We start from the raw sequence: 26,788 nt of genomic DNA, 5'->3' as shown, positions 1-26,788 counted from the left end.
GATATTATATTATATATAGTCATGTTAATACGTACATGGTCTGGTAGGTGATATTATATTATATATAGTCATGTTATAACATGGTCTGGTAGGTGATATTATATTATATATAGTAATGTTAATACGTACATGGTCTGGTAGGTGATATTATATTATATATAGTAATGTTAATACGTACATGGTCTGGTAGGTGATATTATATTATATATAGTAATGTTAATACGTACATGGTCTGGTAGGTGATATTATATTATATATAGTAATGTTAATACGTACATGGTCTGGTAGGTGATATTATATTATATATAGTAATGTTAATACGTACATGGTCTGGTAGGTGATATTATATTATATATAGTAATGTTAATACGTACATGGTCTGGTAGGTGGAGCAGCTGAAGTTCTTGGTGCTGAGGCAGGACAGGAAGTCAGTGGAGACGGCAGGTAGGAAGGGACGGAGTCTGGTGTTGAACCAGAGGTTGATGATTTTCTGATCTCTGAGACTAGCCAGGCTGAAGCTGTCCAGCCTTACTTCTCTTATAGCATCCAGGGCCTGGGACACTGCTGGAGAGCTGGGGTCTAGTGTCTGGAGAACATGGTTAAAAAAACAATTTCATAATCAGGAAATGACTGAATGTCGGCGTTCCCAATAATATTTGGGACCATGGCAGATCTACTGGTAGTATGAAAATAATGCCTCCTTTTCTTTTTAGAATATAAAACCAAATAAAAGCCAGATCAAAAGAGGGGACCTTCATACAGTAATAATTAGTCAGTAAGTTTATATGTACAGTATAAGAGGGGACCACCATACAGTAATAATTAGTCAGTAAGTTTATATGTACAGTATAAGAGGGGACCTACATACTGTAATAATTAGTCAGTAAGTTTATATGTACAGTATAAGAGGGGACCTACATACTGTAATAATTAGTCAGTACGTTTATATGTACAGTATAAGAGGGGACCTACATACTGTAATAATTAGTCAGTACGTTTATATGTACAGTATAAGAGGGGACCTACATACTGTAATAATTAGTCAGTAAGTTTATATGTACAGTATAAGAGGGGACCTACATACTGTAATAATTAGTCAGTAAGTTTATATGTACAGTATAAGAGGGGACCTACATACAGTAATAATTAGTCAGTAAGTTTATATGTACAGTATAAGAGGGGACCTACATACTGTAATAATTAGTCAGTAAGTTTATATGTACAGTATAAGAGGGGACCTACATACAGTAATAATTAGTCAGTAAGTTTATATGTACAGTATAAGAGGGGACCTTCATACAGTAATAATTTGTCAGTACGTTTATATGTACAGCATAAGAGGGGACCTTCATACAGTAATAATTTGTCAGTAAGTTTATATGTACAGTATAAGAGGGGACCTACATACTGTAATAATTAGTCAGTAAGTTTATATGTACAGTATAAGAGGGGACCTACATACAGTAATAATTAGTCAGTAAGTTTATATGTACAGTATAAGAGGGGACCTACATACTGTAATAATTAGTCAGTAAGTTTATATGTACAGTATAAGAGGGGACCTACATACAGTAATAATTAGTCAGTAAGTTTATATGTACAGTATAAGAGGGGACTTACATACTGTAATAATTAGTCAGTAAGTTTATATGTACAGTATAAGAGGGGACCTACATACTGTAATAATTAGTCAGTACGTTTATATGTTCAGTATAAGAGGGGACCTTCATACAGTAATAATTAGTCAGTAAGTTTATATGTACAGTATAAGAGGGGACCTACATACAGTAATGATTAGTCAGTACGTTTATATGTACAGTATAAGCGTGATATGAATAGATAAGAGTTTCATCTCACGGTGTTGGAGAAGAGATCCAGGGCTGAGTCCAGAACCACTGAGACCTTAGAGAAGAACAGTTTCCAGATCTGTGCTGAGTGGCTGGTGTTTCCAGACAGCTTACACTTCAACAGGTTCACCAAGTTATCTGATGTCAACACAGACAGCTGGAGGGTAAAGAAGGGACAGAAAGAGAAAAAACATGTACAAATCATATCATCTAATAATATAGAATAATAATAATACATGAGATTTCTATAGCGCTTTTCAAGGACCCAGAGACGCTTTACAGTAGAGAGCAAAGAAACAAGAAACCAACCAAAAAAAGGTCAGACCAATCAAAACACAAGAACATCTGGGTCACTTCTGTGGTTGTTCTGCTAGAAAAACAACAACAAGTGAACAGAAACGTGACAGTTGTGAAGAATCCTTCGTACCGAGCCACAAGCGTAAACATCGACGCTGAAATCACAGAGGACTCCGCTGATCTGCCCGTTGTCAAGGTGACCCTGTAGAGCAGTGCTGAAGGAATCAACAACAGATATTCAGCTGGTTGTTGGAAATGTGATGGAAAGAAGAGATGTGAAAACAGCACTAGAAACGGTTTGAGACCATGTCACCAATTAACGCAAATGAACAGATGTCTTTTTTTTAAAGTAAAAAAAAAACACACAAAAACAGAAGCTAACAGAAATGATCTTTGAATAACTCACCTGTCGACGCCAGCACAAACTTTTGTCTCTGTAAACAATACGTAACGAACAATTAGTTCTTTCTGAATAATAATCAATGGAATGTAAGGAATTATTGATCACTATGAAATCAATTGAATAATATAATAATCAATGTTTGGTGAATTAATATATCACAAAAAAAAAAATCGATCAAATATCTCGTACCATTAACTGGGGTGACATTGCACTGAGGGAAAGATGAGATATAATGAGTTCCAATCTGCTATGCAGTGTCCAGATAAATCACACAGTCACATCAGCCTGTAAGACAGAACTCAAACAGATACTCACCTCTCCACTGTATACAATGCAACCTGTGAGGGGAAAATAAAACTTGCAAGATTTCAGGCAGTAATGGTGATTCTTCGTAACATGTTTAACAGGAAGAAAAGAAAAAATAACAGGCCAAAATACTTTGGAACCAATATGGTGCTCCCTAAGGGTCCTGTTCAAAAGTATTGCACTACACAGGAAATAGACTCAGCCAATCGAATCCAGTGTTGTTTATTAAAACCCGTCTCTCACCTGATGGGACGGTCTGTAGTAAAGCCGTCTTGCTGGAGGTGAGGGCTGACTCTATCTCCATGGTAACAGTGGGTACGGCCTCGTCCAGTCTGGTGAAACTAAATAAACACAACAACAACAGGAGCGTTTTTAAGTTCTATTTTACATGATTATATCCCAAATGGCACCCTATTCCCTACATAGTGCATTAGTTTTGACCAGAGCCCTATTGACCCTGGTTAAAAGTAATGCACTATGTAGGGAATAGGGTGACATTTCTGACACAAAATTGGTCATTCATGGGATGTCTCATGGGATGTCCTCATGTGGAAGAGATGCAGTTGTCATTAGAAACATCTATGGTAGGGAGTCCAATCAAAAACGCATCTTTTGACCAATGGGTAAAATGATTGTGGAGATACGCCTTTAACAAAAACAATGGTCAAAACCTCACATACAGTTGAAGTGGGAAGTTTACATCCACTTAGGTTGGAGTCATTAAAACTGGTTTTTCAACCACTCCACAAATTTCTTGTTAAAGCTATAATTTTGGCAAGTCGGTTAGGGCATCTACTTTGTGCATGACACAAGTCATTTTTCCAACAATTGTTTACAGACAGATTATTTCACGTATAATTCACTGTATCACAATTCCAGTGGTTCAGTATGAAACAATATTGAGGTAAGATAGATATCGACCTTTCAGCTGGACAATAACCTAAAACACAAGGCCAAATCTTCACTGGAGTTCCTTACCAAGAAGAGAGTAAATGTTCCCTTGTGGCCGAGTTACAGTTTTTTTTCAAATTAAATCTGCTTGAAAATCTAAGGCAACACCTGAAAATGGTAGTTTAGCAATGATCAACAAACAATTTGACAGAGCTTGAATTTTTTTAAAGAATAATGGGCAAATGTTGCTCAATCCAGGTGTGGAAAGCTCTTAGAGACCTACCCAGAAAGACTCACAGCTGTAATCGCTACGAAAGGTGACCTAACATGTATTGGCTCAGAGGGGTTGAATACTATATATAACTATAATACTTATCTAAACAAGATACTGTATATGAGTGTTCCATTTTTCATGATTTTTTTTGACAAATGTTGGAATTTTTCATCAACTTTGACATTAGAGTATTTTGTGCAGATCGTTGACAAAAAAAAATGACAATGAAATCTATTTTAAATTCCACTTTGTAACATAACAAAATGTGGAAAAAGTCAAGGGGTGTGAATACTTTCTGAAGACACTGTATTAGGTTACAAAATTTGACTTTTGGATATAATGTTATTATCACTTCTACAAAGACCCCACTGAATGATTCAGAATTTAAAGAATCATATTCGTCTTGGTAAAATGTATTTTGTAACACAGGGAAGAGAAATTTCATCACCGAAGCACATTTTCACCCACTCTGAGCAGAGTGGATGGACACCCTATCTATAGGTACCGTTCTACTTACATGATCTTGTAGGAGGCACAAGGGATATTTTCCTAAAGGCAGAAAAAGGTTAAGGTTAGTATTTGGTTTGTATCAATGATTATCTGTAAGAATGTATTTTTGTAGATAAGGACAGGAGAGAGATGTACCTGTTTGGTCAGGCTGACAAGTTGTTGCAGGAACTCAGGGAGTCTCCTCTCCCTTGGTGACTCAGTCAGGTAGTCAAATACTGTGTTGATGATGACAGCTTTCTCTGGAGGACCAGGAAGAGGCAACACCAACAGCTCTGCAGTCTGCTTTGGAGAGAGAACCTCCAGGGCTGACAACTGGAAGGAGACAGGTGGAAAGAGAGAGATTGTAATGTTCAAAACGCCTCCTCCAACATCAAATATTGACATTTGAACCTGGGTGAACTGATGTGCGAAAACATTACTGATGTACAGACTTAACTAGAATGCTTTACAACCCATTTATTGTGTCATTAATAAAATATATGTATGTATAAAGAAAGTGGCGTAGTTGGCAGAAAGTGAGACGTACCGGAGAGAAGTCTGTGTTGAGTTTCAACAGGTCGCTGAGGGACAGCAGGACTGAAAACCGCCCCAAGTTCTTCTGCAGCCAGTCCACACTGCTGTTAGAGTTGGACACACAGCCAGAGTCTGGAGGGAGGAGACCAATGGGTTAAGGTCAAAGAGTAAATGAAGTTGAGGAACAGTTTGCTGCTTTTACTCTAGTTGCTATCTTCCATACCTGAGGAGTTTTTGGTCAGGAAGGGCTGGATGAAGTATTTGACCACCAGCTCTTGTCTCTTCTGGTCCATTTGGTCAAATTGATTGCTGAACTCCCTCAGTCTGTGAGAAAGGAAATATAAATCATTAAGCCTCTAGATACGAGGTCCGCGCGGGACCTCTACCGGGAGCATCTTCCTAGAAATGTCGCTCTAGCGTTTGAACGGTTTGACCCGGACTCGATAGAAGGGGAGAGGACGACTGCGACAGAATCTGCTCAGAATGACAGGAGATAATGAATTGAAAGCAATAATGACCTTTTCTTCTACACAGAAGTTCATGCACATTTATTGCCTAAAGATCTTTCCTGATGTTTTCCTGACCTTTCCAATAACTTTCTGCTGCATTTCCAACACTTTAAACCACACTTCCTTCTGACTGAAATTTGGCATTACTCAATTTGACATATCATATGTATTATTTAGTGCTTTCATTGAGGTAATGGTATTAAGGTACACTTCTAATTTTTCAACAAATACTTATTTGACATGTGTTTCAGATACCCCTAGATGTTCTTAAATAGAGAATGAAAAAGCTTGATGAAAACGAATGATGTGTTAGGGCAGTAAATATCATTGAGAAAACGCATAATTTATAGTGGCTTAACCTTCTGGGTGCGACGTCCTTAACGGTGGGTTAACCCCTGACCCCAACCCATGATTGCTCCCCTTGTGTTTGACCTAGAAATATCCAGGAAATTGTATTGGATTCCTCTCAGTCAGCTGAACGCACCAATATCCGCTACTAATTGCTGGGACAAACAGAGTCCCCTCTCGAGGGGTATTTTCAAGACGACATGGTATATCAAATATTCTTTGAGCATGGTGTTTGCAACGCCAGCATGGTGTGTACAACGCCAGGGTTGTGGGTTCGATTCCCACGGGGGGCCAGTACAAAAAAAAGAAAAATGCATGAAATGTATCTAATGTATGCATTCACTACTGTAAGTCGCTCTGGATAAGAGCGTCTGCTAAATGACTAACATGTAACTTGTAAACATATACCACTGTCAAATGATGTATAGTTCATGAGGACCTAACTTATGAGGACCTAGTGTTACGAGGCGGTTATAAAACATACATCTGTTGATACGTGTCACAGCTGAGGTTCTTGGTGCTGAGGCAGTGCAGAAACCCTCCTGATGCAGACGGCAGGAACAGTCTCAGACGCCCAGAGAACCACTTCCTGATGACAACACTGTCTCTCAGCTGATCCTCAGTCAGTCTGTTGACCCTGATCTCTCCAATCACATCCAGTGCCTGGGATACTGCAGGGCCAATCACAGGCTCAGACTGGGGAGGAAGAGATGTGGTTGGTCACTTCATGCTTTGGCAAACCCTGACCCAATACACCACATACTTACTTGAACTTTAACCTCAAACTAGGCCAACCCTAAACTATTCCTGGCCTTGAACAAAGTTGTTACATTTTTATGCTCTATTCGAAAACTCTAGGGCTGAGAAATTGGTTACGTCGACATTGGTAAGGACAACCACAATGTTTTCAGAATCAGACGTACCTGGTTGGAGAGAAGTACAAGAGCCTGATCCAGAACTGCAGAAGCTTTAGTGAAGAACAGCTTCCAGGTCTCTTTGGAGTATGTGTTGTTCTCTGATAGTTTACATTTCAGCAGTGTGACCAGGTTCTCAGCTGTGAGGTCTTTCAGCTGAAGGAGAGACAAGTATTTTAGCGACTATTACTACTTCAGTTGCACATTTTTGGTCCATCTTTAAGCAGTGAGGCAGTTGCAGTCCCACTCCTTCCCTATGTTTTTTGCTTTATTGAAGAGGTAGAACATGGACTTAACATTAACCACCAGTGAATGATTCTAATTAATCAAAATGTTAAGTTGAGTTTTTTTCTGTGACTCGTAAATACAGAAAGCCGTAGGCTATAAGCACAAAGCCAGTAATCTATAAGTACAAACATGATTGTCTGAAGACATTTAAACCCATACCTGTGAGCAGGCGTATTGTTTGATGCTGAAGTCACATAGACGTCCCGTTGAGATCCCAGAGTCCAAGAGCTGTTGTAGAGATGAACTATAACACAGGTAAGACAGAAGTATCAGTGTCAAACTCACAACCAACTCTCACAATCAGGATCAGTGTGTTTCAATCACTTGGATGGACCAGGTTTGCAAACTTCAGGGGAGTTTCCCAAAATGCCCAGTTTTTCAGAAAAACAGGTTGGAAGATTCCAGATAACTTGATTATTTCCTCCTTATTCTTGAAATCCTCCAACCAGGAAAAAAAATTGTATATATATGAATTTTGGGACAGTTACAAGAATTTTGCAACCCTAGTCTAGTCTGAATAACGTCTTACTGTACCTGTCAACACTGGCACAGATTCTTGTTGCTGAGAGAGATAAAAAAAAAAAGAAAACAGGGCGTTTGATATTCGATTAAATGTGCAGTTCTAGGATAAAGATTAGGTTAGGGTACAGTATCAAGGTGTTGTTTACTAAACTTAATTTACCATTGTGCGATGACACTGGACACTGGAAAACAAGAGACACAAAATAATCATTAAGGAAAGTCTCTTAGACTAGTCACACGGTTGTCCATTCCCCCTATTGTAAGTTCAGGGTAATATAAGAAGCATAAAGAACAATGTTCTTTCACAATCTTGAAACATTTTAATGAGACATGAACTGACTTACCTGTTGGTTAACTGGTACCAGAGCACAATCTGTTCACATGAAAACAAAATACATAGAGATTAAATTGAGTAAAAAAATAAAACAAATTATATCTGGAATCTGATTCGAGAAAAAGACAGTGCACCTGACTCACCCATTGGTGCAGATTCTGTGAGGTCATAAACACTGGCCCAGATGATTGGCTCCATCTCTTGAGGCAATGCTGACATGGCTTGGTACAGCCTCACAAAACTGTGAAAAGCCAATACAAAGACAATGTAATTTAAAAGATTTGTCTATTTAATCTTTTTACATGAATATAGAGAAAATGTATGTAATCACTTGATCCGCATATCATGGATCGCCTAATCAACCTATTGTCTAAAGTTTGACTTACATGGTCTGGTAAACTGGGCAGCCGACTGGAGTCTGGGGAGAGGATAGAAGTTAACATAGAAGTTAAGGATCGAAGTTAACATCACCATATTGAGGCAAGACTGCAGTGTTTTTTTCAGTTATCTCAAAGACAGCATTACAAGTTTGTTTACTAATAATCTTTGGGATCATTACCACCACAGACAGCCTGGAGAGGTGGTACAAGAACTCAGGGAGTTTCCTCTCCCTTGGTGACTTAGACAGGTAGTCAAACACTGTGTTGATGATGACATCTTTCCCTGGAAGACCAGGAAGAGGCAACACCACCAGCTCTGCAGTCTGCTTTGGAGAGAGAACCTCCAGGGCTGACAACTGGAAGGAGACAGGTGGAAAGAGAGAGATTGTAATGTTCAAAACGCCTCCTCCAACATCAAAAATGGACATATTAACCTGGGTGAACTGATGTGCGAAAACATTACTGATGTACAGACTTAACTAGAATGCTTTACAACCCATTTATTGTGTCATTAAAACCTGTTGGGGCTAGGGGGCAGTATTTGCACGGCCGGATAAAAAACATACCCGATTGAATCTGGTTACTACTCCTGCCCAGTAACTAGAATATGCATATAATTAGTCGATTTGGATAGAAAACACTCTAAAGTTTCTAAAACTGTTTGAATGGTGTCTGTGAGTATAACAGAACTCATATGGCAGGCCAAAACCTGAGAAGATTCCATGCAGGAAGTGGAAATCTGATTTGTGGAATCACCTTCAACACTTTGCCTATGAAACACACCGTGAGTTAGGATTCATTTAGCACTTCCTAAGGCTTCCACTAGATGTCAACAGTCTTTACAAAGGGGTTTGAGTCTTCTCCGGTAAAAACTGACCGAACGAGAGGCCTGGAAAGTTGGTCATAGGGGGAGGGCCATTACTACTATGACGCGGGCGCCCGTGGGTACCCTCTCGTTCCGAAACGTTTAGTAAGACAATGCAATCGTCCGCCTTGAATATTATTGAAGCTCTGATTGAAAAAGGCCCTAAAGATTTATGTTATACAACGTTTGACATGTTTGAACGAATGTAAATATATATTTTTTGCACATTTGTGATGACAAGTCCGGCGCGCCTCGTACATTATGAGTAGTCTTCGGAACGCGCTAACAAGAAGGAGCTATTGGGACATAAATTATTAACTTTTTCGAACAAAACTACATTTGTTGTGGACCTGGGATTCCTGGAAGTGCCTTATGATGAAGATAATCAAAGGTAAGGGAATATTTACAATAGTATATTTGATTTTAGATGGTTCCAAGATGGCGCGAACCTGTATCTCCTAGCCTATTTTTCTGAGCATTGCACCTCGTTTATTGCAAAGTGTGATTTCCCAGTAAAGTTATTTTTAAATCTGGCAATGCGGTCGCATTCACGAGATGTTAATCTATAATTCTTTGAATGACAATATTACATTTTAACAATGTTTTTGAATAGTAATTTTGTAAATTGTAGCGCTGTTTCACCGGAAGCATTTGAGGGAAAATATTTTCTGAACGTCACGCGCCGATGTAAAATGCTGTTTTTATGTATAAATATGAACTTTATCGAACAAAAAATGCATGTATTGTGTAACATGATGTCCTAGGAGTGTCATCTGATGAAGATTGTCAAAGGTTAGTGCTGCATTTAGCTGTGTTTTGGGTATTTGTGATGCATGCTAGTTGCTTTGAAAATGGCAGTGTGATTATTTTTGGCAGGGTACTCTCCTAACATAATCTAATGTTTTGCTTTTGCTGTAAAGCCTTTTTGAAATCGGACAACGTGGTTCGATTCAGGAGAGGTGTATGTATAAAATGGTGTAAAATAGTCATATGTTTGAGAAATTGAAGTTATAGCATTTATGAGGAATTTGTATTTCGCGCGACGCGATTCCAATGGCTGTTGACTAGGGTGGGACGCAAACGTCCCACTGGCCCAGACAGGTTAATAAAATATATGTATGTATAAACAAAGTGGCGTAGTCGGCAGAAAGTGACACGTACCGGAGAGAAGTCTGTGTTGAGTTTCAACAGGTCGCTAAGGGACAGCAGGACTGAAAACCGCCCCAAGTTCTTCTGCAGCCAGTCCACACTGCTGTTAGAGTTGGACACACAGCCAGAGTCTGGAGGGAGGAGACCATGGGTTAAGGTCAAAGACTAAATGAAGTTGAGGAACAGTTTGCTGCTTTTACTCTAGTTGCTATCTTCCATACCTGAGGAGTTTTTGGTCAGGAAGGGCTGGATGAAGTATTTGACCACCAGCTCTTCTCTCTTCTGGTCCATTTGGTCAAATTGATTGCTGAACTCCCTCAGTCTGTGAGAAAGGAAATATAAATCATTAAGCCTCTAGCTACGAGGACCGCGCGGGACCTCTACCGGGAGCATCTTCCTAGAAATGTCGCTCTAGCGTTTGAACAGTTTGACCCGGACTCGATAGAAGGGGAGAGGACGACTGCGACAGAATCTGCTCAGAATGACAGGAGATAATGAATTGAAAGCAATAATGACCTTTTCTTCTACACAGAAGTTCATGCACATTTATTGCCTAAAGATCTTTCCTGATGTTTTCCTGACCTTTCCAATAACTTTCTGCTGCATTTCCAACACTTTAAACCACACTTCCTTCTGACTGAAATTTGGCATTACTCAATTTGACATATCATATGTATTATTTAGTGCTTTCATTGAGGTAATGGTATTAAGGTACACTTCTAATTTTTCAACAAATACTTATTTGACATGTGTTTCAGATACCCCTAGATGTTCTTAAATAGAGAATGAAAAAGCTTGATGAAAACGAATGATGTGTTAGGGCAGTAAATATCATTGAGAAAACGCATAATTTATAGTGGCTTAACCTTCTGGGTGCGACGTCCTTAACGGTGGGTTAACCCCTGACCCCAACCCATGATTGCTCCCCTTGTGTTTGACCTAGAAATATCCAGGAAATTGTATTGGATTCCTCTCAGTCAGCTGAACGCACCAATATCCGCTACTAATTGCTGGGACAAACAGAGTCCCCTCTCGAGGGGTATTTTCAAGACGACATGGTATATCAAATATTCTTTGAGCATGGTGTTTGCAACGCCAGCATGGTGTGTACAACGCCAGGGTTGTGGGTTCGATTCCCACGGGGGGCCAGTACAAAAAAAAGAAAAATGCATGAAATGTATCTAATGTATGCATTCACTACTGTAAGTCGCTCTGGATAAGAGCGTCTGCTAAATGACTAACATGTAACTTGTAAACATATACCACTGTCAAATGATGTATAGTTCATGAGGACCTAACTTATGAGGACCTAGTGTTACGAGGCGGTTATAAAACATACATCTGTTGATACGTGTCACAGCTGAGGTTCTTGGTGCTGAGGCAGTGCAGAAACCCTCCTGATGCAGACGGCAGGAACAGTCTCAGACGCCCAGAGAACCACTTCCTGATGACAACACTGTCTCTCAGCTGATCCTCAGTCAGTCTGTTGACCCTGATCTCTCCAATCACATCCAGTGCCTGGGATACTGCAGGGCCAATCACAGGCTCAGACTGGGGAGGAAGAGATGTGGTTGGTCACTTCATGCTTTGGCAAACCCTGACCCAATACACCACATACTTACTTGAACTTTAACCTCAAACTAGGCCAACCCTAAACTATTCCTGGCCTTGAACAAAGTTGTTACATTTTTATGCTCTATTCGAAAACTCTAGGGCTGAGAAATTGGTTACGTCGACATTGGTAAGGACAACCACAATGTTTTCAGAATCAGACGTACCTGGTTGGAGAGAAGTACAAGAGCCTGATCCAGAACTGCAGAAGCTTTAGTGAAGAACAGCTTCCAGGTCTCTTTGGAGTATGTGTTGTTCTCTGATAGTTTACATTTCAGCAGTGTGACCAGGTTCTCAGCTGTGAGGTCTTTCAGCTGAAGGAGAGACAAGTATTTTAACAACTATTACTACTTCAGTTGCACATTTTTGGTCCATCTTTAAGCAGTGAGGCAGTTGCAGTCCCACTCCTTCCCTATGTTTTTTGCTTTATTGAAGAGGTAGAACATGGACTTAACATTAACCACCAGTGAATGATTCTAATTAATCAAAATGTTAAGTTGAGTTTTTTTCTGTGACTCGTAAATACAGAAAGCCGTAGGCTATAAGCACAAAGCCAGTAATCTATAAGTACAAACATGATTGTCTGAAGACATTTAAACCCATACCTGTGAGCAGGCGTATTGTTTGATGCTGAAGTCACATAGACGTCCCGTTGAGATCCCAGAGTCCAAGAGCTGTTGTAGAGATGAACTAAAACACAGGTAAGACAGAAGTATCAGTGTCAAACTCACAACCAACTCTCACAATCAGGATCAGTGTGTTTCAATCACTTGGATGGACCAGGTTTGCAAACTTCAGGGGAGTTTCCCAAAATGCCCTGTTTTTCAGAAAAACAGGTTGGAAGATTCCAGATAACTTGATTATTTCCTCCTTATTCTTGAAATCCTCCAACCAGGAAAAAAAATTATATATATATGAATTTTGGGACAGTTACAAGAATTTTGCAACCCTAGTCTAGTCTGAATAACGTCTTACTGTACCTGTCAACACTGGCACAGATTCTTGTTGCTGAGAGAGATTTAAAAAAAAGAAAACAGGGCGTTTGATATTGGATTAAATGTGCAGTTCTAGGATAAAGATTAGGGTAGGGTACAGTATCAAGGTGTTGTTTACTAAACTTAATTTACCATTGTGCGATGACACTGGACACTGGAAAACAAGAGACACAAAATAATCATTAAGGAAAGTTTCTTAGACTAGTCACACTGTTGTCCATTCCCCCTATTGTAAGTTCAGGGTAATATAAGAAGCATAAAGAACAATGTTCTTTCACAATCTTGAAACATTTTAATGAGACATGAACTGACTTACCTGTTGGTTAACTGGTACCAGAGCACAATCTGTTCACATGAAAACAAAATACATAGAGATTAAATTGAGTAAAAAAATAAAACAAATTATATCTGGAATCTGATTCGAGAAAAAGACAGTGCACCTGACTCACCCATTGGTGCAGATTCTGTGAGGTCATAAACACTGGCCCAGATGATTGGCTCCATCTCTTGAGGCAATGCTGACATGGCTTGGTACAGCCTCACAAAACTGTGAAAAGCCAATACAAAGACAATGTAATTTAAAAGATTTGTCTATTTAATCTTTTTACATGAATATAGAGAAAATGTATGTAATCACTTGATCCGCATATCATGGATCGCCTAATCAACCTATTGTCTAAAGTTTGACTTACATGGTCTGGTAAACTGGGCAGCCGACTGGAGTCTGGGGAGAGGATAGAAGTTAACATAGAAGTTAAGGATCGAAGTTAACATCACCATATTGAGGCAAGACTGCAGTGTTTTTTTCAGTTATCTCAAAGACAGCATTACAAGTTTGTTTACTAATAATCTTTGGGATCATTACCACCACAGACAGCCTGGAGAGGTGGTACAAGAACTCAGGGAGTTTCCTCTCCCTTGGTGACTTAGACAGGTAGTCAAACACTGTGTTGATGATGACATCTTTCCCTGGAAGACCAGGAAGAGGCAACACCACCAGCTCTGCAGTCTGCTTTGGAGAGAGAACCTCCAGGGCTGACAACTGGAAGGAGACAGGTGGAAAGAGAGAGATTGTAATGTTCAAAACGCCTCCTCCAACATCAAAAATGGACATATTAACCTGGGTGAACTGATGTGCGAAAACATTACTGATGTACAGACTTAACTAGAATGCTTTACAACCCATTTATTGTGTCATTAAAACCTGTTGGGGCTAGGGGGCAGTATTTGCACGGCCGGATAAAAAACATACCCGATTGAATCTGGTTACTACTCCTGCCCAGTAACTAGAATATGCATATAATTAGTCGATTTGGATAGAAAACACTCTAAAGTTTCTAAAACTGTTTGAATGGTGTCTGTGAGTATAACAGAACTCATATGGCAGGCCAAAACCTGAGAAGATTCCATGCAGGAAGTGGAAATCTGATTTGTGGAATCACCTTCAACACTTTGCCTATGAAACACACCATGAGTTAGGATTCATTTAGCACTTCCTAAGGCTTCCACTAGATGTCAACAGTCTTTACAAAGTGGTTTGAGTCTTCTCCGGTAAAAACTGACCGAACGAGAGGCCTGGAAAGTTGGTCATAGGGGGAGGGCCATTACTACTATGACGCGGGCGCCCGTGGGTACCCTCTCGTTCCGAAACGTTTAGTAAGACAATGCAATCGTCCGCCTTGAATATTATTGAAGCTCTGATTGAAAAAGGCCCTAAAGATTTATGTTATACAATGTTTGACATGTTTGAACGAATGTAAATATTATTTTTTTGCACATTCGTGATGACAAGTCCGGCGCGCCTCGTACATTATGAGTAGTCTTCGGAACGCGCTAACAAGAAGGAGCTATTGGGACATAAATTATTAACTTTTTCGAACAAAACTACAGTTGTTGTGGACCTGGGATTCCTGGAAGTGCCTTATGATGAAGATAATCAAAGGTAAGGGAATATTTACAATACTATATTTGATTTTAGATGGTTCCAAGATGGCGCTAACCTGTATCTCCTAGCCTATTTTTCTGAGCATAGCACCTCGTTTATTGCAAAGTGTGATTTCCCAGTAAAGTTATTTTTAAATCTGGCAATGCGGTCGCATTCACGAGATGTTAATCTATAATTCTTTGATTGACAATATTACATTTTAACAATGTTTTCGAATAGTAATTTTGTAAATTGTAGCGCTGATTCACCAGAAGCATTTGAGGGAAAATATTTTCTGAACGTCACGCGCCGATGTAAAATGCTGTTTTTATGTATAAATATGAACTTTATCGAACAAAAAATGCATGTATTGTGTAACATGATGTCCTAGGAGTGTCATCTGATGAAGATTGTCAAAGGTTAGTGCTGCATTTAGCTATGTTTTGGGTATTTGTGATGCATGCTAGTTGCTTTGAAAATGGCAGTGTGATTATTTTTGGCAGGGTACTCTCCTAACATAATCTAATGTTTTGCTTTTGCTGTAAAGCCTTTTTGAAATCGGACAACGTGGTTCGATTCAGGAGAGGTGTATGTATAAAATGGTGTAAAATAGTCATATGTTTGAGAAATTGAAGTTATAGCATTTATGAGGAATTTGTATTTCGCGCGACGCGATTCCAATGGCTGTTGACTAGGGTGGGACGCAAACGTCCCACTGGCCCAGACAGGTTAATAAAATATATGTATGTATAAACAAAGTGGCGTAGTCGGCAGAAAGTGAGACGTACCGGAGAGAAGTCTGTGTTGAGTTTCAACAGGTCGCTAAGGGACAGCAGGACTGAAAACCGCCCCAAGTTCTTCTGCAGCCAGTCCACACTGCTGTTAGAGTTGGACACACAGCCAGAGTCTGGAGGGAGGAGACCAATGGGTTAAGGTCAAAGACTAAATGAAGTTGAGGAACAGTTTGCTGCTTTTACTCTAGTTGCCATCTTCCATACCTGAGGAGTTTTTGGTCAGGAAGGGCTGGATGAAGTATTTGACCACCAGCTCTTGTCTCTTCTGGTCCATTTGGTCGAATTGATTGCTGAACTCCCTCAGTCTGTGAGAATGGAAATATAAATCATTAAGCCTCTAGCTACGAGGACCGCGCGGGACCTCTACCGGGAGCATCTTCCTAGAAATGTCGCTCTAGCGTTTGAACAGTTTGACCCGGACTCGATAGAAGGGGAGAGGACGACTGCGACAGAATCTGCTCAGAATGACAGGAGATAATGAATTGAAAGCAATAATGACCTTTTCTTCTACACAGAAGTTCATGCACATTTAATGCCTAAAGATCTTTCCTGATGTTTTCCTGACCTTTCCAATAACTTTCTGCTGCATTTCCAACACTTTAAACCACACTTCCTTCTGACTGAAATTTGGCATTACTCAATTTGACATATCATATGTATTATTTAGTGCTTTCATTGAGGTAATGGCAATAAGGTACACTTCTAATGTTTCAACAAATACTTATTTGACATGTGTTTCAGATACCCCTAGATGTTCTTAAATAGAGAATGAAAAAGCTTGATGAAAACGAATGATGTGTTAGGGCAGTAAATATCATTGAGAAAACGCATCATTTCTAGTGGCTTAACCTTCTGGGTGCGACGTCCTTAACGGTGGGTTAACCCCTGACCCCAACCCATGATTGCTCCCCTTGTGTTTGACCTCGAAATATCCAGGAAATTGTATTGGATTCCTCTCAGTCAGCTGAACTCACCAATATCCGCTACTAATTGCTGGGACAAACAGAGTCCCCTCTCGAGGGGTATTTTCAAGACGACATGGTATATCAAATATTCTTTGAGCATGGTGTTTGCAACGCCAGCATGGTGTGTACAACGCCAGGGTTGTGGGTTAGATTCCCACGGGGGGCCAGTACAACAACAAAAAATAATGCATGAAATGTATCTAATGTATGCATTCACTACTGTAAGTCGCTCTGGATAAGAGCGTCTGCTAAATGACTAACATGTAACTTGTAAACATATACCACTGTCAAATGATGTATAGTTCATGAGGACCTAAATTATGAGGACCTAGTGTTACGAGGCGGTTATAAAACATACATCTGTTGATACGTGTCACAGCTGAGGTTCTTGGTGCTGAGGCAGTGCAGAAACCCTCCTGATGCAGACGGCAGGAACAGTCTCAGACGCCCAGAGAACCACTTCCTGATGACATCACTGTCTCTCAACTGATCGTCAGTCAGCCTGTTGACCCGGATCTCTCCAATCACATCCAGTGCCTGGGATACTGCAGGGCCAATTACAGGTTTGGACTGGGGAGGAAGAGATGTGATTGGTCATTCAGAAAAAGAACAACACACTGCAACCTTGACCTTGATGACCAGAGTTAAGGAAGGTTGATTTATATTCTCACCATATTGGAGAACATGTCCAGAGCTTGGTCTAAGACAGAGGTCAGTTTGGTGAGGAGAACCTTCCAGGTCTCTTTAGAGTGAGAGGAGTTGCCAGGCAGTTTACATTTCAGAAGAGACACCAGGTGTTCTGCAGTGAAGTTTGTCAGCTTTGAGAGAGAAGAGCAGATGATATGGAGTCAATGAATGAATACATGTAGAGGATTTCTCTACCTTGGTATCTCTACAGTATCTCTTTGTCTCTCATACACTAGAATCACGGCCATAGTGGAAAAATCTCACCGATGCACAGGCATACTCCTCCAGGGAAAAGTTACAGGGCACGTTCGCTGTATTTGATGTCGCCAAATAACTTTGTAGTGAATCACTGTAGAAGTATCAAATAGAACAAACGGTCATATCACTGATAACCATAAGAGGCTACTAAATGGATTAAGACCAGGTAGATCTTAGATACAGGTGATAAACTTGTTACCTGGCATTTCCTTCACAGACTCTGCTATCTGCAGATGACCAGGAGAAAAAGAGAAATACATGTTTAGTTTTAGACTCATGCAGCAATATATACGGTACAGTAGGTATCAAATCTGTTGTTGCTGTCAGAGAAAACACTTACCGTTCGCTGGTGTTATTGGACACTGAAAAAGACAGAAGATTTTATATTACAAAGGTATCAATAATAATAGGCCATTTCATTACAGTAGTCAATTACAGTAGGTACATTACTTCATTACAGTAGTCAATTACAGTAGTTACATTACTTCACTACAGTCGTCAATTAGTGTAGTTACATTACTTCATTACAATAGTCAATTACAGTAGTTACATTACTTCATTGCAGTAGTCAATGAAAGATATAATTATAAAAAAGAGATACATTCTCACCTTCATATTCATCGGCAAGCAATCTGTCAACAAAAATTAGAAACCCCATTGAAAAATAGTCAGTTGATATATTGTTTTAATAATCTTATTCATGTTAAAATAGTCAACGTGGTTAATGAAGGACGACTGACCTGCTGGAGCGGTCTGCATCAGGTTGTCTATAATGGCCTGAATGACTGGTTCCATCTCTGGAGGTACAGACGGTAAGGCCTGGTACAGACGCTCAAAGCTGAGACAGACACAGACAACAGATATGTCAAAGTGTAGTAGTGATTTGTGGTTTTACAAGATCATGAAGATAAATTATCTCTTCATTGTTAGACTTCTGTTGAATCCACTTACATGGTCTTAAAGCTATCGCATGGTAGCATCATCTGAAAAGGACATCAAAGGGCTTCATCAATATAACAACAAGATAAAGCATCAATATCAGTTGAGGTACAAGTTAGAACTTTTGTTTACTAATGCACAAAGTGTTACCTCTTCAGAGAGCCTGACGAGGTAGTACAGGAACTCAGGGAGTTTCCTCTCCTTTGGTGACATAGACAGGTAGTCAAACACTGTGTTGATGATGACAGCTTTCCCTGGAAGACCAGGAAGAGGCAACACCACCAGCTCTGCTGTCTGCTTTGGAGAGAGAACCTCCAGGACTGACAACTGGAAGAGAGGAGACAAGAAGGTTATCAATACTTGATGAGGACAAGTATTTACGTATAATCATTGTGGCGTAGTCGGCAGAAAAATGAGACGTACAGGAGAGAAGTCTGTGTTGAATTCTAGCAGGTCCCTGAGGGACACAAGAACTGAGAATGGCCCCAAGTTCTTCTGCAGCCAGTCCACACTGCTGTTAGAGTTGGACACACAGCCAGAGTCTGGAGGGAAGAGGGTTATTAACATACAGACATAACCATCAAAACACAAACATGCGATTGGTCTAAACCTATACAGATTTGCAGTTCTACATTGTATAATGTTATTACATGTCATCACCAACTATAAAAATAAAAATAAATGAAAAAACATTGTGATATACTTTAAAACGAACTATTCAAAAAAACAAACATCCAATCAGCTGATGATTACCTGTTGTGGGTCGAGACAGGAAGGGGATGACCAGCTTCTTCAGAACCAGCTGCTGCTGCTCTAGGGTCATGTGATCAAACTGGGCTCCAAACTCCTTCACCCTGGAAGTGATACGTGAGTAATGTGTATGAGTTATAAGGACCTAACATTTAGGGGACATAACATTATGAGGACCTAATACCTACATTATGAGGACCTAATACCTACATTATGAGGACCTAATACCTAACTTTGTGAGGACCTGACACACTAAGGTCATAAACCCAAATAGTAACCACTTACACAGCTTCGTAAGAGTCACAGCTGAGGTTCTTGGTGCTGAGGCAGTGCAGAAACCCTTCTGATGCAGATGGCAGAAACGGTCTCAGACGCCCAGAGAACAACTTCCTGATGACAACACTATCTCTCAGCTGATCCTCAGTCAGTCTGTTGACCCTGATCTCTCCAATCACATCCAGCACCTGGGATAGTGCTGGGCCAATCACAGGCTCAGACTGGGGAGGAAGAGATGTGGTTGGTCACTTCATGCTTTGGCAAACCCTGACCCAATACACCACATACTTACTTGAACTTTAACCTCAAACTAGGCCAACCCTAAACTATTCCTGGCCTTGAACAAAGTTGTTACATTTTTATGCTCTATTCGAAAACTCTAGGGCTGAGAAATTGGTTACGTCGACATTGGTAAGGACAACCACAATGTTTTCAGAATCAGACGTACCTGGTTGGAGAGAAGTACAAGAGCCTGATCCAGAACTGCAGAAGCTTTAGTGAAGAACAGCTTCCAGGTCTCTTTGGAGTATGTGTTGTTCTCTGATAGTTTACATTTCAGCAGTGTGACCAGGTTCTCAGCTGTGAGGTCTTTCAGCTGAAGGAGAGACAAGTATTTTAGCGACTATTACTACTTCAGTTGCACATTTTTGGTCCATCTTTAAGCAGTGAGGCAGTTGCAGTCCCACTCCTTCCCTATGTTTTTTGCTTTATTGAAGAGGTAGAACATGGACTTAACATTAACCACCAGTGAATGATTCTAATTAATCAAAATGTTAAGTTGAGTTTTTTTCTGTGACTCGTAAATACAGAAAGCCGTAGGCTATAAGCACAAAGCCAGTAATCTATAAGTACAAACATGATTGTCTGAAGACATTTAAACCCATACCTGTGAGCAGGCGTATTGTTTGATGCTGAAGTCACATAGACGTCCCGTTGAGATCCCAGAGTCCAAGAGCTGTTGTAGAGATGAACTATAACACAGGTAAGACAGAAGTATCAGTGTCAAACTCACAACCAACTCTCACAATCAGGATCAGTGTGTTTCAATCACTTGGATGGACCAGGTTTGCAAACTTCAGGGGAGTTTCCCAAAATGCCCAGTTTTTCAGAAAAACAGGTTGGAAGATTCCAGATAACTTGATTATTTCCTCCTTATTCTTGAAATCCTCCAACCAGGAAAAAAAATTATATATATATGAATTTTGGGACAGTTACAAGAATTTTGCAACCCTAGTCTAGTCTGAATAACGTCTTACTGTACCTGTCAACACTGGCACAGATTCTTGTTGCTGAGAGAGATTTAAAAAAAAGAAAACAGGGCGTTTGATATTGGATTAAATGTGCAGTTCTAGGATAAAGATTAGGGTAGGGTACAGTATCAAGGTGTTGTTTACTAAACTTAATTTACCATTGTGCGATGACACTGGACACTGGAAAACAAGAGACACAAAATAATCATTAAGGAAAGTTTCTTAGACTAGTCACACTGTTGTCCATTCCCCCTATTGTAAGTTCAGGGTAATATAAGAAGCATAAAGAACAATGTTCTTTCACAATCTTGAAACATTTTAATGAGACATGAACTGACTTACCTGTTGGTTAACTGGTACCAGAGCACAATCTGTTCACATGAAAACAAAATACATAGAGATTAAATTGAGTAAAAAAATAAAACAAATTATATCTGGAATCTGATTCGAGAAAAAGACAGTGCACCTGACTCACCCATTGGTGCAGATTCTGTGAGGTCATAAACACTGGCCCAGATGATTGGCTCCATCTCTTGAGGCAATGCTGACATGGCTTGGTACAGCCTCACAAAACTGTGAAAAGCCAATACAAAGACAATGTAATTTAAAAGATTTGTCTATTTAATCTTTTTACATGAATATAGAGAAAATGTATGTAATCACTTGATCCGCATATCATGGATCGCCTAATCAACCTATTGTCTAAAGTTTGACTTACATGGTCTGGTAAACTGGGCAGCCGACTGGAGTCTGGGGAGAGGATAGAAGTTAACATAGAAGTTAAGGATCGAAGTTAACATCACCATATTGAGGCAAGACTGCAGTGTTTTTTTCAGTTATCTCAAAGACAGCATTACAAGTTTGTTTACTAATAATCTTTGGGATCATTACCACCACAGACAGCCTGGAGAGGTGGTACAAGAACTCAGGGAGTTTCCTCTCCCTTGGTGACTTAGACAGGTAGTCAAACACTGTGTTGATGATGACATCTTTCCCTGGAAGACCAGGAAGAGGCAACACCACCAGCTCTGCAGTCTGCTTTGGAGAGAGAACCTCCAGGGCTGACAACTGGAAGGAGACAGGTGGAAAGAGAGAGATTGTAATGTTCAAAACGCCTCCTCCAACATAAAAAATGGACATATTAACCTGGGTGAACTGATGTGCGAAAACATTACTGATGTACAGACTTAACTAGAATGCTTTACAACCCATTTATTGTGTCATTAAAACCTGTTGGGGCTAGGGGGCAGTATTTGCACGGCCGGATAAAAAACATACCCGATTGAATCTGGTTACTACTCCTGCCCAGTAACTAGAATATGCATATAATTAGTCGATTTGGATAGAAAACACTCTAAAGTTTCTAAAACTGTTTGAATGGTGTCTGTGAGTATAACAGAACTCATATGGCAGGCCAAAACCTGAGAAGATTCCATGCAGGAAGTGGAAATCTGATTTGTGGAATCACCTTCAACACTTTGCCTATGAAACACACCATGAGTTAGGATTCATTTAGCACTTCCTAAGGCTTCCACTAGATGTCAACAGTCTTTACAAAGTGGTTTGAGTCTTCTCCGGTAAAAACTGACCGAACGAGAGGCCTGGAAAGTTGGTCATAGGGGGAGGGCCATTACTACTATGACGCGGGCGCCCGTGGGTACCCTCTCGTTCCGAAACGTTTAGTAAGACAATGCAATCGTCCGCCTTGAATATTATTGAAGCTCTGATTGAAAAAGGCCCTAAAGATTTATGTTATACAATGTTTGACATGTTTGAACGAATGTAAATATTATTTTTTTGCACATTCGTGATGACAAGTCCGGCGCGCCTCGTACATTATGAGTAGTCTTCGGAACGCGCTAACAAGAAGGAGCTATTGGGACATAAATTATTAACTTTTTCGAACAAAACTACAGTTGTTGTGGACCTGGGATTCCTGGAAGTGCCTTATGATGAAGATAATCAAAGGTAAGGGAATATTTACAATAGTATATTTGATTTTAGATGGTTCCAAGATGGCGCTAACCTGTATCTCCTAGCCTATTTTTCTGAGCATAGCACCTCGTTTATTGCAAAGTGTGATTTCCCAGTAAAGTTATTTTTAAATCTGGCAATGCGGTCGCATTCACGAGATGTTAATCTATAATTCTTTGATTGACAATATTACATTTTAACAATGTTTTCGAATAGTAATTTTGTAAATTGTAGCGCTTATTCACCAGAAGCATTTGAGGGAAAATATTTTCTGAACGTCACGCGCCGATGTAAAATGCTGTTTTTATGTATAAATATGAACTTTATCGAACAAAAAATGCATGTATTGTGTAACATGATGTCCTAGGAGTGTCATCTGATGAAGATTGTCAAAGGTTAGTGCTGCATTTAGCTATGTTTTGGGTATTTGTGATGCATGCTAGTTGCTTTGAAAATGGCAGTGTGATTATTTTTGGCAGGGTACTCTCCTAACATAATCTAATGTTTTGCTTTTGCTGTAAAGCCTTTTTGAAATCGGACAACGTGGTTCGATTCAGGAGAGGTGTATGTATAAAATGGTGTAAAATAGTCATATGTTTGAGAAATTGAAGTTATAGCATTTATGAGGAATTTGTATTTCGCGCGACGCGATTCCAATGGCTGTTGACTAGGGTGGGACGCAAACGTCCCACTGGCCCAGACAGGTTAATAAAATATATGTATGTATAAACAAAGTGGCGTAGTCGGCAGAAAGTGAGACGTACCGGAGAGAAGTCTGTGTTGAGTTTCAACAGGTCGCTAAGGGACAGCAGGACTGAAAACCGCCCCAAGTTCTTCTGCAGCCAGTCCACACTGCTGTTAGAGTTGGACACACAGCCAGAGTCTGGAGGGAGGAGACCAATGGGTTAAGGTCAAAGACTAAATGAAGTTGAGGAACAGTTTGCTGCTTTTACTCTAGTTGCCATCTTCCATACCTGAGGAGTTTTTGGTCAGGAAGGGCTGGATGAAGTATTTGACCACCAGCTCTTGTCTCTTCTGGTCCATTTGGTCGAATTGATTGCTGAACTCCCTCAGTCTGTGAGAATGGAAATATAAATCATTAAGCCTCTAGCTACGAGGACCGCGCGGGACCTCTACCGGGAGCATCTTCCTAGAAATGTCGCTCTAGCGTTTGAACAGTTTGACCCGGACTCGATAGAAGGGGAGAGGACGACTGCGACAGAATCTGCTCAGAATGACAGGAGATAATGAATTGAAAGCAATAATGACCTTTTCTTCTACACAGAAGTTCATGCACATTTAATGCCTAAAGATCTTTCCTGATGTTTTCCTGACCTTTCCAATAACTTTCTGCTGCATTTCCAACACTTTAAACCACACTTCCTTCTGACTGAAATTTGGCATTACTCAATTTGACATATCATATGTATTATTTAGTGCTTTCATTGAGGTAATGGCAATAAGGTACACTTCTAATGTTTCAACAAATACTTATTTGACATGTGTTTCAGATACCCCTAGATGTTCTTAAATAGAGAATGAAAAAGCTTGATGAAAACGAATGATGTGTTAGGGCAGTAAATATCATTGAGAAAACGCATCATTTCTAGTGGCTTAACCTTCTGGGTGCGACGTCCTTATCGGTGGGTTAACCCCTGACCCCAACCCATGATTGCTCCCCTTGTGTTTGACCTCGAAATATCCAGGAAATTGTATTGGATTCCTCTCAGTCAGCTGAACTCACCAATATCCGCTACTAATTGCTGGGACAAACAGAGTCCCCTCTCGAGGGGTATTTTCAAGACGACATGGTATATCAAATATTCTTTGAGCATGGTGTTTGCAACGCCAGCATGGTGTGTACAACGCCAGGGTTGTGGGTTCGTTTCCCACGGGGGGCCAGTACAACAACAAAAAATAATGCATGAAATGTATCTAATGTATGCATTTACTACTGTAAGTCGCTCTGGATAAGAGCGTCTGCTAAATGACTAACATGTAACTTGTAAACATATACCACTGTCAAATGATGTATAGTTCATGAGGACCTAAATTATGAGGACCTAGTGTTACGAGGCGGTTATAAAACATACATCTGTTGATACGTGTCACAGCTGAGGTTCTTGGTGCTGAGGCAGTGCAGAAACCCTCCTGATGCAGACGGCAGGAACAGTCTCAGACGCCCAGAGAACCACTTCCTGATGACATCACTGTCTCTCAACTGATCGTCAGTCAGCCTGTTGACCCGGATCTCTCCAATCACATCCAGTGCCTGGGATACTGCAGGGCCAATCACAGGTTTGGACTGGGGAGGAAGAGATGTGATTGGTCATTCAGAAAAAGAACAACACACTGCAACCTTGACCTTGATCACCAGAGTTAAGGAAGGTTGATTTATATTCTCACCATATTGGAGAACATGTCCAGAGCTTGGTCTAAGACAGAGGTCAGTTTGGTGAGGAGAACCTTCCAGGTCTCTTTAGAGTGAGAGGAGTTGCCAGGCAGTTTACATTTCAGAAGAGACACAAGGTGTTCTGCAGTGAAGTTTGTCAGCTTTGAGAGAGAAGAGCAGATGATATGGAGTCAATGAATGAATACATGTAGAGGATTTCTCTACCTTGGTATCTCTACAGTATCTCTTTGTCTCTCATACACTAGAATCACGGCCATAGTGGAAAAATCTCACCGATGCACAGGCATACTCCTCCAGGGAAAAGTTACAGGGCACGTTCGCTGTATTTGATGTCGCCAAATAACTTTGTAGTGAATCACTGTAGAAGTATCAAATAGAACAAACGGTCATATCACTGATAACCATAAGAGGCTACTAAATGGATTAAGACCAGGTAGATCTTAGATACAGGTGATAAACTTGTTACCTGGCATTTCCTTCACAGACTCTGCTATCTGCAGATGACCAGGAGAAAAAGAGAAATACATGTTTAGTTTTAGACTCATGCAGCAATATATACGGTACAGTAGGTATCAAATCTGTTGTTGCTGTCAGAGAAAACACTTACCGTTCGCTGGTGTTATTGGACACTGAAAAAGACAGAAGATTTTATATTACAAAGGTATCAATAATAATAGGCCATTTCATTACAGTAGTCAATTACAGTAGGTACATTACTTCATTACAGTAGTCAATTACAGTAGTTACATTACTTCACTACAGTCGTCAATTAGTGTAGTTACATTACTTCATTACAATAGTCAATTACAGTAGTTACATTACTTCATTGCAGTAGTCAATGAAAGATATAATTATAAAAAAGAGATACATTCTCACCTTCATATTCATCGGCAAGCAATCTGTCAACAAAAATTAGAAACCCCATTGAAAAATAGTCAGTTGATATATTGTTTTAATAATCTTATTCATGTTAAAATAGTCAACGTGGTTAATGAAGGACGACTGACCTGCTGGAGCGGTCTGCATCAGGTTGTCTATAATGGCCTGAATGACTGGTTCCATCTCTGGAGGTACAGACGGTAAGGCCTGGTACAGACGCTCAAAGCTGAGACAGACACAGACAACAGATATGTCAAAGTGTAGTAGTGATTTGTGGTTTTACAAGATCATGAAGATAAATTATCTCTTCATTGTTAGACTTCTGTTGAATCCACTTACATGGTCTTAAAGCTATCGCATGGTAGCATCATCTGAAAAGGACATCAAAGGGCTTCATCAATATAACAACAAGATAAAGCATCAATATCAGTTGAGGTACAAGTTAGAACTTTTGTTTACTAATGCACAAAGTGTTACCTCTTCAGAGAGCCTGACGAGGTAGTACAGGAACTCAGGGAGTTTCCTCTCCTTTGGTGACTTAGACAGGTAGTCAAACACTGTGTTGATGATGACAGCTTTCCCTGGAAGACCAGGAAGAGGCAACACCACCAGCTCTGCTGTCTGCTTTGGAGAGAGAACCTCCAGGACTGACAACTGGAAGAGAGGAGACAAGAAGGTTATCAATACTTGATGAGGACAAGTATTTACGTATAATCATTGTGG

General features: G+C 40.1%; 1 protein-coding gene across 3 annotated transcripts in view; it reads right to left on the bottom strand.

The window, feature by feature from the left end:
- LOC106597798 (uncharacterized) overlaps positions 1–26,788 on the bottom strand; it is a 119,783-nt gene that overhangs the window by 42,095 nt on the left and 50,900 nt on the right. For all 3 annotated transcript variants that reach the window (XM_082958538.1, XM_082958539.1, XM_082958540.1), the window contains 64 exons: positions 26,543–26,719; positions 26,405–26,436; positions 26,194–26,291; positions 26,063–26,085; positions 25,794–25,815; positions 25,653–25,680; positions 25,460–25,544; positions 25,180–25,326; positions 24,867–25,078; positions 23,748–23,848; positions 23,538–23,656; positions 21,691–21,867; positions 21,518–21,549; positions 21,275–21,372; positions 21,142–21,170; positions 20,958–20,979; positions 20,811–20,838; positions 20,436–20,520; positions 19,998–20,144; positions 19,559–19,770; positions 19,277–19,377; positions 18,947–19,065; positions 18,674–18,850; positions 18,536–18,567; positions 18,325–18,422; positions 18,194–18,216; positions 17,925–17,946; positions 17,784–17,811; positions 17,591–17,675; positions 17,311–17,457; positions 16,998–17,209; positions 15,879–15,979; positions 15,669–15,787; positions 13,822–13,998; positions 13,649–13,680; positions 13,406–13,503; positions 13,273–13,301; positions 13,089–13,110; positions 12,942–12,969; positions 12,567–12,651; positions 12,129–12,275; positions 11,690–11,901; positions 10,572–10,672; positions 10,363–10,481; positions 8,516–8,692; positions 8,343–8,374; positions 8,100–8,197; positions 7,967–7,995; positions 7,783–7,804; positions 7,635–7,662; positions 7,260–7,344; positions 6,822–6,968; positions 6,383–6,594; positions 5,265–5,365; positions 5,055–5,173; positions 4,664–4,840; positions 4,536–4,567; positions 3,097–3,194; positions 2,863–2,885; positions 2,737–2,758; positions 2,551–2,578; positions 2,275–2,359; positions 1,858–2,004; positions 375–586 (listed from right to left, as the gene is read on the bottom strand). In XM_082958538.1, the coding sequence (XP_082814664.1) occupies positions 375–586; positions 1,858–2,004; positions 2,275–2,359; positions 2,551–2,578; positions 2,737–2,758; positions 2,863–2,885; positions 3,097–3,194; positions 4,536–4,567; positions 4,664–4,840; positions 5,055–5,173; positions 5,265–5,365; positions 6,383–6,594; positions 6,822–6,968; positions 7,260–7,344; positions 7,635–7,662; positions 7,783–7,804; positions 7,967–7,995; positions 8,100–8,197; positions 8,343–8,374; positions 8,516–8,692; positions 10,363–10,481; positions 10,572–10,672; positions 11,690–11,901; positions 12,129–12,275; positions 12,567–12,651; positions 12,942–12,969; positions 13,089–13,110; positions 13,273–13,301; positions 13,406–13,503; positions 13,649–13,680; positions 13,822–13,998; positions 15,669–15,787; positions 15,879–15,979; positions 16,998–17,209; positions 17,311–17,457; positions 17,591–17,675; positions 17,784–17,811; positions 17,925–17,946; positions 18,194–18,216; positions 18,325–18,422; positions 18,536–18,567; positions 18,674–18,850; positions 18,947–19,065; positions 19,277–19,377; positions 19,559–19,770; positions 19,998–20,144; positions 20,436–20,520; positions 20,811–20,838; positions 20,958–20,979; positions 21,142–21,170; positions 21,275–21,372; positions 21,518–21,549; positions 21,691–21,867; positions 23,538–23,656; positions 23,748–23,848; positions 24,867–25,078; positions 25,180–25,326; positions 25,460–25,544; positions 25,653–25,680; positions 25,794–25,815; positions 26,063–26,085; positions 26,194–26,291; positions 26,405–26,436; positions 26,543–26,719 (6,062 nt within the window). The remainder of the gene's footprint in view (positions 1–374; positions 587–1,857; positions 2,005–2,274; positions 2,360–2,550; positions 2,579–2,736; positions 2,759–2,862; positions 2,886–3,096; positions 3,195–4,535; positions 4,568–4,663; positions 4,841–5,054; positions 5,174–5,264; positions 5,366–6,382; positions 6,595–6,821; positions 6,969–7,259; positions 7,345–7,634; positions 7,663–7,782; positions 7,805–7,966; positions 7,996–8,099; positions 8,198–8,342; positions 8,375–8,515; positions 8,693–10,362; positions 10,482–10,571; positions 10,673–11,689; positions 11,902–12,128; positions 12,276–12,566; positions 12,652–12,941; positions 12,970–13,088; positions 13,111–13,272; positions 13,302–13,405; positions 13,504–13,648; positions 13,681–13,821; positions 13,999–15,668; positions 15,788–15,878; positions 15,980–16,997; positions 17,210–17,310; positions 17,458–17,590; positions 17,676–17,783; positions 17,812–17,924; positions 17,947–18,193; positions 18,217–18,324; positions 18,423–18,535; positions 18,568–18,673; positions 18,851–18,946; positions 19,066–19,276; positions 19,378–19,558; positions 19,771–19,997; positions 20,145–20,435; positions 20,521–20,810; positions 20,839–20,957; positions 20,980–21,141; positions 21,171–21,274; positions 21,373–21,517; positions 21,550–21,690; positions 21,868–23,537; positions 23,657–23,747; positions 23,849–24,866; positions 25,079–25,179; positions 25,327–25,459; positions 25,545–25,652; positions 25,681–25,793; positions 25,816–26,062; positions 26,086–26,193; positions 26,292–26,404; positions 26,437–26,542; positions 26,720–26,788) is intronic.

The sequence above is a fragment of the Salmo salar genome, chromosome 12, assembly GCF_965601325.2.
Source record: "Salmo salar chromosome 12, fSalSal1, whole genome shotgun sequence".
NCBI lineage: Eukaryota > Metazoa > Chordata > Actinopteri > Salmoniformes > Salmonidae > Salmo > Salmo salar.
This window is presented reverse-complemented; position numbering and strand designations above follow the sequence as displayed.